The sequence below is a fragment of the Pantherophis guttatus genome, chromosome 3, assembly GCF_059756535.1.
Source record: "Pantherophis guttatus breed Tessera chromosome 3, ASM5975653v1, whole genome shotgun sequence".
Lineage (NCBI taxonomy): Eukaryota > Metazoa > Chordata > Lepidosauria > Squamata > Colubridae > Pantherophis > Pantherophis guttatus.
Window position 1 is genome coordinate 92162078 of NC_142065.1, and position 14090 is coordinate 92176167.

The 14090-nt window shown below is 43.9% G+C and overlaps 1 protein-coding gene across 1 annotated transcript; it reads left to right on the plus strand.

The window, feature by feature from the left end:
- Positions 1-1514: 1514 nt before the first annotated feature.
- On the plus strand, positions 1515-2660 carry LOC148114665 (uncharacterized). Its single transcript, XM_087890694.1, has one exon. The coding sequence runs from the start codon at positions 1515-1517 to the stop codon at positions 2616-2618; it is 1104 nt and encodes a 367-aa protein (XP_087746820.1). The 3' UTR covers positions 2619-2660.
- Positions 2661-14090: the final 11430 nt, after the last annotated feature.

Sequence of the window (14090 nt, forward strand, 5' to 3'; positions counted from 1 at the left end):
TACTGACTTTTCTGACTTGTTACAGGTGCCGGTTGTGGATGCTCCTGTTGTAGCCTTAGCCTCCTCTTCCCATCTTGCTGGTCCTCCTGAGGAGTCATTGCGTCCTGAGGATAAACGTGCCGAGCGGACTCTGATCAAAAATCATCAAGCTTCTGCATGGGCGGTAAGAACCGCTTCGGCGGCATCATTCTTCAACAGGGCATCCATTTTGTGGTTGAAGCAGCTGCAGGACCGCCTCCCGGCCTCTGACACACGCTCCCACCAAGACATTAATAAAATTCTGGCCGCAATGGAATTTTCGGCTGACGCCACCCTCAACACGGCTCGCTTTTCAGCCAAGGCCATGGGGTCTTCCGTCTCCTCCAGGAGGCTCCTCTGGCTCCGCCATTGGCAGGCTGATGCCAGGAGTAAATGGCGTCTGGCAGCTTCTCCTTACGAGGGTAGGTCCCTCTTTGGCTCCGCCCTCGACCCTATTTTGGTGGAAACCAGGGATCACAAGAAAGTTTTTCCAGTTGTTTCCCGTAGATCGGATTTTCGTCAACAGCCTTATTATCGGGCCCAGTCCTTTCGTCCATCTGACAGCGGCACCTCCTACAACCGCTCCTCTCGCAGCTTCCCCTCCAGAGGGATGCAGAACCAGGACTTTCAGGTCAGATCCCATCCCAGATTCCCCCCGAGACGGTTTCCCCGCGGCGGCAGAGGCCGCCCCTTCCGCAAATCTCGTTAAAGGAATTCCAGACTCCTTGGTAGGGGGCCGTCTTTCCTTTTTTTCCAGTTCCTGGGACGCCACTACCTCTGATCTTTGGGTTTGTTCTACTGTTTGGGAGGGTCTTCATTTGGAGTTTAGTTCACCTCCTCCTCGGGTTTTCGTCCCCTGTTCTCTCTCTCGTGATCCTCCTTCCCGTGCCCGTATGGAGGCTGCTGTTGCTCACCTTCTTAAAATTAAAGCCATCGAGCCCGTTCCTCCATCAGAACGCAGGTCTGGTTTTTACTCTCGCCTCTTTCTTGTCCCCAAATCCTCGGGGGGCTGGCGGGCCATACTGGACCTGAAATCTTTGAACCGGTTCATAAAATACCGCCGGTTCAAAATGCACTCCCTTCACACCATCTTGGAGTGCATTCGTGAAGGTGATTTCCTTGCCTCGGTCGACCTGACCGAGGCCTATTTGCATGTCCCCATTTTTCCACCCCACCGTAAATTTCTCCGTTTTTACTTTAGGGGCTCTCACTATCAATATAGGGCTCTCCCTTTCGGCCTTTCCTCTGCGCCCAGAGTCTTCACTAAATTGATGGCGGCCCTTGTCGCTCATATTCGGTCCCTTCCCATTCGTATTTTATTTTACTTGGATGACATTCTCATCCTTTCCTCCTCCCTTCCCGGGGCTCAGCAGGATGTCTCTACTTCTATCCGTTTATTTCAAGCTCATGGTTTCCTAATCAATTGGGCCAAGAGTTCTCTAACGCCTTCGACCCGTCTCCAGCATTTAGGGGCTGTCATCGACACGGTGTCATCCATGGTGTTTCTTTCCCCGTCTCGTCAGGCCAGCTTATCTGACCTGGCTTCTCAATGTCTGGACGGCCGGCCCATGTCTGTTCTTGCTCTCTCCCGTCTTCTGGGGAAAATGGTGTCCTCCTTCGACATCGTCCCCTGGTCCCGCTTACATAGCAGGCGCCTCCAATGGTTCCTTCTTCCCTTTCAGCGTTCTCTATCTGTTTCCTCGTTGCGCAAAGTCTCCCTTCCTTCGAAGGTTTTGGACTCCCTAAAATGGTGGTCTTCTTCGGCTATTGCCAATGGCACCCTGTTTCGAGAACCTCATCGGTCTGTTCTTACGACTGATGCGAGCCTTTCCGGCTGGGGGGCGCACTTAGATTCCCATATGGTTCAGGGCCTTTGGACCGCAGCGGAGAAGGACTCCTCTATTAATTTTCTGGAATTACGGGCGATTTTTCTCGCCTTACATCATTTCCTTCCCCTTCTTCAGGGCAAGCACGTTCTTGTGTTAACCGATAATGTTTCCGCCAAGGCCCACGTTAACAGGCAGGGTGGCACCCGCTCTAGATCCCTCTTTCACGAATCCTTACAACTCGGCCTCTGGGCCGAGACTCACTTGGCCTCTCTGACGGCTTCTCACATTTCTGGCAAATCTAACGTTCAGGCTGATTCTCTTAGCCGCAATTGGGTGGACCATTCTGAATGGCAGCTTCACCCTGACCTCTTTCTGGACCTTTCTCACCGCTTTGGCCTTCCCGAGGTTGACTTGTTCGCTTCCCACTCCAACCATCAGGTCCCTCGTTTCCTTTCCAGATTCCCGTCCCCAGGAGCAGAGGCGGTGGATGCCCTTCGCTCTCCCTGGCCCCGGGGGGTGCTTCTTTATGCCTTCCCCCCCCTGCCTCTCATCGCACGGGTCCTCAGGAAACTCCTACAGGAGAAGTCGGAGCTGATCCTCATAGCTCCTCATTGGCCTCGCCGGCCCTGGTTTTCGGACCTGGTCTCCCTGTCCACGGCCAGTCCATGGCGAATACCGGACGAGCGAATTTGCCTTCTGCAGGGGGCTCTGGTCCACCCAGAGCCCCAATGGCTACAGTTAACCGCCTGGAGACTGAGCGGGGATTCTTGACGAGGGCCAATATCCCCCCTGCCGCCATCAAAACCATCCAGGCGGCGCGGCGCCCCTCCACCGCTCGTATCTACGAGTCTACCTGGCGCTCCTTTTCATCATGGTGCTCGGCCCGCCAGGTTTGTCCGACTTCGCCCTCGGTTGAGCATGTCATCGGTTTTCTCCAGGAAGGCTTCGACTCTGGCCTTGCCCCTTCTACCCTGAGGCGGCAAGTAGCGGCCTTGGCTTCCATCTCCGCATGTGCTTCTCTGACAACTGTTACCAAGGATCCTCTGATCCGCCAATTTCTGCGGGGCGCTTCCAACTTGAGCCCCCCGGTCATCCACCGTTTCCCTACCTGGGATCTCTCAAAGGTCTTGTCCTCTCTCACTCAATCGCCCTTCGAACCTCTCCGGACGACTTCCCTGAAATTTCTCTCCTTTAAAGTTTCGTTTTTGGTGGCGATTACATCCGCTCGTCGCATTTCCGAACTGGCCGCCTTGTCGATCCGACAAGACTTATGTGTTTTCCATCACGACAAGGTGGTCCTCCGTTTGGACCCCACGTTCCTTCCCAAAGTGAATTCTGTATACCATCGATCACAGGAGATCGCCTTGCCCAATTTTTGCCCTCGCCCGTCTCACCGGCTCGAGGAACAGTGGCACAAGCTCTACGTCCGTAGGGCTTTGCGGATATACCTTTCTCGTTCTGCCTCCTTTCGCAAAACCGAGGCTTTATTCGTCTCGTTCCAACCTACCACGATGGGGATCAAGGTATCTGCTCCGACCTTGGGCCGATGGATCCGGGCCACAATTGCCTTCTCTTATGAGTCACAGTCGCTTGCGGTCCCCAACAGGGTGACTGCACATTCCACCAGGAGTGCAGCCACCTCCGCGGCTTGGGCTACTCAAGCATCCTTGGAAGAAGTCTGCAAAGCGGCGACTTGGTCTACCCCGACACCTTTTATTAGACACTACCGTCTGGATGCCTACGCGTCGGCTGATGCGGCGTTCGGCAGACGGGTCCTACAACGGGTCCATGTTTCCTGATCTGCGGCTCGCCCGAGTACTGCCCTCCCGTTGGACATCAAGCTTTGGTATGTCCCGCGCTGCCTGCCGTTCCCAACCAGGGAGGAGAAAGGGCGTTGGTCCTACCTGATACGCCCGTTCTCTCCCGCGGGAGGGAATGGCAGGCAGCCCCCTCCCTATTGGGGCTGCGCCTTCGGGTGTCGGGGTGGGGTGGGTCGTACTCACCTTTCCTTTCTATCAGCAGGAGACACGCAACAGTCTGCAGTGATTACCTCGCCGATAAACTGAAGAGAGCAGCAGGAAGGGCGGGGCTAAACGTCATTGCAGACCCGGTCCTGATTGGTCTACTGACTGAGTTTACCCGCGCTGCCTGCCGTTCCCTCCCGCGGGAGAGAACGGGCGTATCAGGTAGGACCAACGCCCTTTTCACAACCTTTGTTCTGTTCAGCCAACCATGAAGATCTTAGATAATTTTACTACCCCTTAGTATTCTTCCCAAAGCAGATGAAAATGGATTGATACTCCTTAGAAGTATTTTCAAAATTAATATGTTTAGTGTGCCATTCAAAAAGCATGACTCTTAACTTTGAATTCAGAATCAGTTTAAAAAATGGTTTTAAAATATGTTGGACTCATTCTCTGGAACTGATTTTTCTAAATAGTCTCGTACTTTTGGAAAATATCTAATACAAGTCCAGAGATCAATGGGTTTTCTCCTAATCAATGCTATATTCAAAGAATTTTTCAGAGAATGGATCTGCTCTAAGTATGAAACAAGACCCGGTGGCCTAGAGGTGGAGCTTTTGCCTCACAATCAGGAGGTTGTGAGTTCAATCCTAGGTAGAGGCAGATGTAGGGTCTCCTGCTTAGGCAGGGGATTGGACTAGATGACCTGCAAGGTCCCTTCCAACTCTGTTAAATCTGTTTAATGATCGAGTACATAGACAAGCCAACCCAAGCTATTTCCAGAAACAACTCTTTTCCATGGAGAAAATAACTTATTATGGAAATAAGCCATGATTTTAAATTCTAATTCACACAGAATGAATTTGTACATTCTCAACCAAGAAGATTGGGATGGAGTTAACCTTAACACAATATTTCTGTGAATTTTACCATGCTAGCCTTCACTGAATGTGTGACAGAGTCAATCAATCAAATGAAAACTCAAATAATATTTTAGGGGAAATTGCTTATGAAAATAATGACAATTGTTACTTTTGTTAGTTTTTCTTTAATTGCAGACAGACACTAAAAGGGAATGCAAGAGACTTACCACCAAACACACGTGAAGTAGTTATGAACTGATCTACACCACCTCACAATTTATTGCACAGATTTATTTCATATTATTAATCATTTGTAGCAAAAAAAAAAAAAAGACTTTGAAACCTGAATTCTCACAGAATTTTTATTTAAATAATAATAATAATAATAAATAATCTTCAGCTGTTCGGTATTGTCATTATTAACATTCTCCAAAACATAATTTTTATGGGATGATATATTTTAACAATATATTTATACCCGTGCTCTGCTACGAAACTATGTGATAGGGTTTGATAAATTGATACTTACAGCTTGTTAATTAATGAGTAGTTTCGATTGGCCTCTCCTCTCCCTCAGCCTTGCCCCACAGAAATGTCTCCTATCCTATCCCCTTCTTTCCCTCAGGTTTGCCTCAAGAAGCCTCCCCTATCCTATGACTTCTTCATCACCAGATATCAATTGTAGCTTCTTTATTGTTGTACTAAATCTCAGATTTCCATGGCCCAGGTTATAAACTGCCATGGTGCAAGGAAAACTATTTTCAAGCAGCAAATGTCTCAGGAATGATTACTTGAGAGGCCACTTGACTGGGTATCCTCTTCAATGTGCTGGGTAAAACGTGTCTCAATGTCATGATAACAGAAGAAACTTTACTGTCAACCCCATGAGGTACGTCAGGAAATCAAGTCCATAGGAAACCCAGAGCTACATTTTTGTGAGATAGGGGCTTGAATAACCAAATGTTGTAAGCCTGATTGTTTTACCGTTCTTGTTTTAACCCCAGAATCCAGGAGAGATGTCTAAAAATCAGCTTCCTTCCCAGGTTGCTAGGTCTTGCACAGATCTATCAAGGCCATCTTCCTTTATCTCTCTACCCTTGTAGGACAAGGCGTTCTACCCTGAGGAGCGTAGAAATGACAGTAGTATCCTCCCTTGTCTTTTTTTTATTTTTGCAGAGGGGAAAGAGATTTGTTTTTCAGCAAAAACTGAGGAGGGTAGATGAGGGACTCATTACTAACCATTGAATGACATAGTCCTTTTGCTTCAGAAGGGCAAGCATCTTTAGCTGTCAGTCCTTTGCCAGCATTACAGGCATGCAAACTGTGTCCAGAGAGATCTAAAAGTGGTCTGGTCAATCTCTATTTCCCCTGCTCTGAGTTATGGGAAAGCTAGTTCTCTGAAAAATACCTTATATTACAGCATATACCAGAAAATAATACAAGGAGAGAAGAGGCAACGTTTCAGCCTGCCTATGAAGAGGCAGTTTGGTGTAGTGGTTAAAGCATTAGGCTGAAAACTGGGAGACTGTGAGTTCTACTTCCAGCTTAGGTACAAAGCCAGCTGTTTGATCTTGAGCTAGTCATTTTCTCTCACAGGGGTGAAATCTACTTACCTTCCCTACCGGTTCGGAAGTGCGCGGTCTGCTCGCACACATGCACGCATCACATATGATTTTGGACCCTCTGCACATGCGCAAAGCTTTTTGTGCATGTGCAGAGGGTCAAAAACAGGTTACTTCATGGCAACTTCCTGGTTTCAACCACATTGGACTGGGTGGGCAGAGCCTCGCGCTGCCACCACTACCGAACCACCCACCATCGCCGCTACCAGTTCGCCGGAACCAACATTTCACCCTTGCTCTCTCAGCTCCAGGAAGGAAAAAGTGGTAAACCATTTCTGAAATCATGCCAAGAAAACTGTAGGGACTAATCTAGACAGTCGCCAGAAGTCCAAATCTGACTCGAAGGGGTGCGGGAGTGCACGCACGCATGCACGTACACAAACACACATGAGAACCTAAGGATTGTGCTCTTGAGGAGCAAAATAAATGAAAAATACCAAGCAATTTGTTGTTGTTGTTATTATTTATTGTTAAACATGGGTCAAAATAATTTGAGTAAATCTATTGAGTAAATAGATGCAACACAAATAAATGCTTGCTTAATAGCTTTAAAATGCCCAATATATCCACTAATTTGATCAAACTTTTTTGTGTTAGAGAATGACTTCTTTCCTGGCTTACAGAAAATTCAGATTGCTGGTGTATACATTACAGAATTAACATGAGTTATGCAATCAAGTAAATACATGCTTATATATTTAGAAGTCACTTAATTTTTCCCGTTACATACAGAAAGGCATCTCTATAATTTTTATTACTGCATTGCATTGCATTAGATTCTGTTTTCCCATCATTCATTTGATTGGTAGCTGACTATCAAATGCCTCAAGCTTTGAATCCAGAGACTTGTGCATTTTTAAAGAGATTTTTTTTAAAAGTCATTAAATTTTTAAGTAGCGCTTTATTTAGAATGACAGTCTTTGTTTAAAAGAAATGTCCTTTCCTTTAACCACAGTGGCACCATTTAAAACCTAGGATGCCCTCATTTTGAAAAGTCAAATAACAAGGGCCTTTAATGTACCATAATTTACAAGAGCTCCAGTGCGGCTCGTCTCAATGATGGATCTGAATACTGACATGAAAAATTCTAAGAGGCCAATTTGGGTCTTCAAATATCAGGCAGCGTTAGCATTACAATGCTGAGATTCGATAATGCTTGATTCACTGAATAATCTTGAGCAGATCACTTGGGGAGAAGAAGTCAGTTGCTCACATCAGGACAAAATAATTGACACCTTTTCCAGCAATTTGCGTGTGTATGTGCCCACGCATGTATGTATGTATGAGGAAAAACCATTGCCAACATTCAGCTTAATGAGGTCTGAGAGAAATATAAAGAAATGTCCAAAAAATGCCATTGGAGAATTTATCATACAAAAGTGGAATGATTCATATTTGGTTTGGACTCACAAAGCCCATTTGCTTCGTAAGAACAGGTTCTTAGAAGCTGATCAAGGAGGCATATATGGAAATGTTTCTTAGTTATCAAGGATGTGTATATTTTTGATTTTTTAGAGTAAGAAACCCTATTGTATTTTCTTCTGACAGTATTGAAAGATAAACTCTTAAGGGTTTGTTGAGTCTTGAATGACATAGCCATCACTTGTTTCCTCTTGACCACTGAAATCTGAAATATCTGATAGACCTTTTGCCAGGGGTAAAATCCACTTACTTTCACTACCGGTTCACAAATGCTTGCACATGCCTCCTCCACGCATGCACAGAGCCTTCTGCGCATGCGCAGAGGATCAAAAATGGGATGAGATGATGTCCGGGTGGGTGGGCGGAACCTCCCACTGCCGGCGCTACTGGTTCGCCCAAGCTAGATAGAACCAGCTGAATTTCACCACTGCATTTTGCTCTGATTCAACCAGATCATAGCAAGGGTGTCTGCCATGAAAGCTCATGCTGCATACTATATATTCAGCAACCCTGTTAGAAAGAATCACACAGTACAAGGAAATCAGCTGCATTCTGATGACTTGAAACTAAAAATATTTCTTCTGCCTAATTCACTCCTTTACACAGCATGCTGGCACAGCGATGTTTCTGGAACCATAATTTTGTACCACCAGCAGATGGATTTTTCCATAACAAAACCATAGTCTCTGACTCCAGGCTTTGCCCATAAACTTTACAAACTTTTCTTTGTAAAGAAAAAAAACAAGACAATCAAGCATGTATATATGTCAGGGAGCATGCAAGCATGGTATGGGAGTTTCAGAGGAAATGCTGCACAAAGGTGTGTGAGGAGACAGTGCAGGCAGCAATTAACCCAGTGGTTTGCCAGAGCTGCTTTTGTACTGACTTGCAAGAGCCGATCGTTAATTTTGAAATTTATTTTTTGTGAGCCAATGAAGAACTGAGTCCCTATCTTAGTGCACCAATCAGCTGTCCCACAGCTAGCAGAGTGGTACAGCGGTAGCTAGGAAGCCAATAGAGCCAGTTCATAAAGATTTATCAGCACACCAGTGGATTAGCCAGGGCCCCATTGGATTAACCTTTCCCTGTCTTTCCAATAAAAGTCACAGATTCCTTTCCAAGGTCAAATTCTATTAGGAGCACAGTTGGGAAGGAAAAGAATAAACTTTCCCTCTATATATACTAAGTGTACACACACACACACACACACACACACACACAAATGCACACACACACACTAAGTACCTAAGTAAATTAAAACGGCCGCAGTTCTGTTTTAAAGATTACATTGTATAATACTACAGACACTCTCTGGAGATTTTTTTTATAATAGAACAGAATAACAGAGTCGAAAGGGACCTTGGAGATCTTCTAGTCCAACCCTACACCACTTCAGACAAATGGGTGTCCAATCTCTAATGCTGAGAAAGATAGAAGAAGAAGATGACAACTAGAAATAAGGTAGATGGACTTAGTTAAGGTGATAATGAATGCCCCAATGGAAAACTTGGAAGAAAGCTTAGGGACAGATCATGTTGGAGAAAAACTGTGTAGTAGCTAAATGTCAACTACATCTTGAAGTCACATAATCAAGCCATCACTACAGATACACAGACACATATAAATGTATATTGGTTTGTAATAGGGGGAATACACTAGCTTACCTAATGGGCAATGGACAATTGATGTGATTATCTGAAGAGGCTCACTAGCTTTAATGCACAGTACCAACCGAAAGTATTTCTATGACAATATCAGCCAACAATGTAACTCCTTCGTTAGGTGAGGCATCTTTATAGCTTCCTATAACACTGTGCACTATTCCTGAATTGTCCCAAGCCATCATGTCACTCCTTTCTCTGTGTTTAAGAAAGAAAACTACATCACCATTGTTCTATCTTCATCTTACCTAAATACTTGGTCTTCTTATTAAACCCACCCATGGTTGTTTTTTTTTCACTGCTGTCTAGAAAATAATCCCCGTCCCCCCAAAAGCATGTGTTTTTTCAGGTCAGTCTGGATATGCTGATTTATGCTTTAAACACCATTTGCATTAAAATGTTTGAATCCAGTGATCCATGCAGACTTCATCTGGCTGTCTTTTAAATATCCGTGTACTCCAGACCACATGCAGTGGTATTCTCCCCTACGCACTAATTATATCTCTGCACTCTTGCCCATTAAAGATGAGAGGCTAATCTCCAGGTCGACTGTTACTGAGATCAGTCTGATGGGAGGTAAAAGAGATAGCACTAATTGAAACAAACTGAAACAATTTAAAGTAAATATCTCTGATAAGGAATCCATTAGTAAGTTGCACATTGCAAGCTCTATCCAGACTCCTGCTTTTCAGAAAACAATATATTGATCAGCATTTATGGGTAGGTGCATTACTAATTGCTAGTACTTAGCTGGTTTGAAACTCTGCCATTAAATGGAAGATCATGCAATCCTAGTAGTTGTTACAAAACAACTGTTAAAAGTTATACTTAGGAATATTTTAGACAAAAATTAGGGGAATGATATTTGACAGTAAGGTGGCTGCAGTCTGTTGTACCATCCATACATACAATCATAGATAGCACTGGCCTAATTCAGCCTTTAGCAGAGCCCAGAAATCAACCAAGCATATGGAATCTCCCATTAGCTTAACCATCCATGTCAAAAATGAAGGCATAGGAGGTGCACCAGGTATTCACAGCACCTTTTCTGTTCTGCTGGGCATAGTGCAGGGGACCCATAGCTGTTTCCCAAAACCCTCCTTAGAAGAGAATAGAATTTTTTATTGGCCAAGTGTGATTGGACACACAAGGAATTTGTCTTGGTGCATACGCTCTCGGTGTACATAAAAGATACATTCTGTTTTCTTCCCCAGCAAAGTGATAGTGGAACGAGACAACTCACCACAGCCAACCTGCCATGGCCAACTTACCACAATCAGCTCCCTGTGGGACAATTCTCCATGGCCAACTCACCACAGGACAACTCAACAATTCAATTTAATTATTTAAAATAATTTTAACAATATTTTAATTTTTGTCATTCACATTTCATTTTGTCCTTTCGTTGGCAGCATTTCTTTAATAATTCTATTCCATTATTTGTTCGATATTACTGTAACTCGTGCCCCATGGCAAGCTGTCCCGTGGTAAGTTGGCCATGGAGAGTTGTCTTGCGGGGAGTTGGCTGCGACCAGTTGGCCGCAGCAACTTGGTTGTTGCAAGTTGGCTGTGGCGGGTTGGCCATGGTGAGTTGTCATAGACCAAAGTAATGGAGCTGCTGAAATGGAGTTTTGATGTCTCCTCTAATTTCCAGGGCAGATTTTCTTTGGGAGCAAGTAAGGCTCCAGGAGGAAGAAGGTAAACATACAAATGGTCCATCCCCCCCCTCCCACACACACACACATTGCAAAAGTCTCTAGTTTCTGGAGCTCTCTTCTGCACAACTTTGGATTCAACCCTCCAATTACCATTCCAAACAAGCAGCTACTATTATGCAGGAAAACTCTGCTCTTGTTCTTTATTACAAAGCAGCAATGGGAAAAACAGCACAGATTTTCCAAGGCAAATTGATGGCCTGTTAAAAGGAAACTTTAGCATTGATGTGAGGTTTCATTAAGTTGCTTTACCTAAACGATGGCATTAAATATAATCATTATCCATGAACATAGAGTCTTATTCACTTTTCTGAGATGTCTTTTTTTTCCACAATCCTGGAGAAAATATCTTGGTTCATTGGATTTTTAAACCAAGTGGCAAAAAATATACTCAGTGGAGTTAAAATGAAAGTTTTGTCATCCTTCCCATTTTTTCTGAGTCCTCTCTGTCTCTGTCTCTGTCTCTCTTTCTCTGTCTCCAACACTAAGTGAAAGTTGAATTTTGATTCAATTAATGGGTTTTGGTTAAACTGTAATTCCTTTTATATTTAAAGATGGAAACTTATTTTCAGGTTGGATGGCCTTTACTGTAAATTAAGAAAAACCACAAAGGAAAAAAATAGCCTTCGTGGACTAAAATAGAAGACACTTCTCTCCTCATGACTCAAAGCTAGTGGATAGTAATTTAAAAGTGGAAACCCACAGCACCAAAAATGTTGGACAAGGAAGTAATTCATAAGACCTCTAGTATGAATTTTCTAATGTGCATTTGAATTCCAAGATTCCTCCAAGGCATACTTGCTAAGAAATTAAATCAGGTGAGTTAAAAGAAAATAACTTTTGGGAACATGGTTTAAATTGAACTGATGTCAACCATATTTGGCAGCTTAGTTATAAAGAGGAATAGTCATAGATAAATAGATCTTAAAAATGTGTAACCTTCGATGAAGCTGACTATCCTACCTTCTTCACATCATGGAAAATTCTATACAACCTTAAGGAGAACAAACCATCTTTACTTCAAAGACCAGGGGTGGGTTCTACTTACCTTTATGAGGCCGTGTGTGTCATTTATGACATCTGGGCGGGTGGGTGGAACATCCTGCCGATTTTACTACCGGTTATATAGAACCGGACAGAACCGGGAGCAACCCACCACTGTCAAAGATTGTCAAAGCCCACTTTAAAATAAAGAGGAACCCTGAACAATAGAAAACCAAACATTGTAGTTTGGGGCTACAAAAGAGAGCCAGACTGGTGTAGTGCTTAAGGCACCAGGCCAGTAGTGGGTTTCAATTTAGTTTGCTACTGGTTTGCTTGTGCGCGCACGCAACGCTTCTGCGCGTGCGCAGAAGTGTCTGGGCGGGTGAGCAGAGCCTCCCGCCGCTGCTGCTACCGGTTCACCCAATCTGGCATGAAGCAGTGGTAGCAACCCACCACTGCACCAGGCTAGAAATTGGGAGACTGTGACTAGGCCCAAATTATGCATAAAGACAGCTGGGCAACTTTGAGCCATTCACTTCCTATCAGTCTTATGAAGGAGGCAAGGGCTAACCTCTTTTGAAAGAGTGTCCAAGAAAACTGCAGGGAATAATCCATACAGTCAGCAGAGGTCAACATTGGCTCAAAGCCACACAAACACAAGAAATAGCAACAAAGCAGGAAATCCTGGGCATCTGATTTGCTGGTCAGTTTCAAAAAGTTAGCCACGTCCAAGTCTCTGAACCTGGGGTTATACATGGGGAAAAGAATCTCTTTGAGGAGACACAGAAGAGCTAGGGAAATCAATGACGCAGATGGAAAGACTGGGGATGAAGCACTGTGGTGTCTATATGTTGCAATTCTTTTCTTAGGGCTGCCTTTAGGCTGATGAGCTAAACTTCATTGGTTTTGGTTTAGATGGATTTGGAGGGAGGGTCAGTCTGATAGGATTAGGCCAAAAGAAGAGCTAGGTTTGACTCTGATCACCTTCAAAAGATAGAGGGGAAGAGGAAGGGTATCCAGAGCCTGGATAGCTCTGCAGACAAAGGCACTGTAATTTAACACCAGCTGTCTGCAATTAAAGTAAGTTCAAATCTTGCCAGGCTCAAGGTTGACTCAGCCTTCCATCCTTTCTAAGGTAGATAAATTGAGGACCCAGTTTGTGGGGACAATAAGCTGACTTTGTATAAAATATACAAAAGTATGAAGGCTATTGCTTAACGCACTGTAAGCCGCCCTGAGTCTCCGGAGAAGGGCGGCATATAAATCAAATTAAAAAACAACAACAGGGTACTGCCTCCATTTTGTTTCTTCAATCTATTTTCTTCACAACATTCATTTTTAAAATTGATTATTATTATTTTTAAAGAAAACATCAAATATTGGTTTTTTTTAAAAAAAATGCATACCAAGATGATTTTTCTTAAGTTAGTTGTGAATCAGATATTTAACCTTATGGTATTTCTCTAAATTTAGCTGTGGGTGTCTATGTGAGAAAGTCTTTGAAGATCAGGGTATGTGTAAATGCTTAGGTACTAGATGATAACACTGTAACACGGTTCAGAATGCTCTGTACAAAATTGATCTTATATATAGAAACTGCAGCAGAATGATTGTATGCACAATGATAGAAGAACCATGAAATCGTCACAGTGGAGGTATGGACTGTGAAAATGCTAGAATTTGCAGAAATGGCAGAGCTGACCAGTTAGTTCAAAGAAAAAAAAACATTAAAAAAAAAGACTGGGAATCTCATGTGAATTTTTTGCTGAAAGAAGAAAGAAATGAAGTAATAATCTGTAAATGTGAAGATTAAGATAGCTTGTTCTAAATGAGGGACTAAAGAGATTTATTATCTAAGAGGGAAGTGGGCTTATAAAATTAAAATTATCTCTTGAAAAAAAGTTTGGAGGTAATTGTATTTTTTACCATTAATTTTCCTTCCTTCCTTCCTTCCTTCCTTCCTTCCTTCCTTCCTTCCTTCCTTCCTTCCTTCCTTCCTTCCTCTTTTCCTT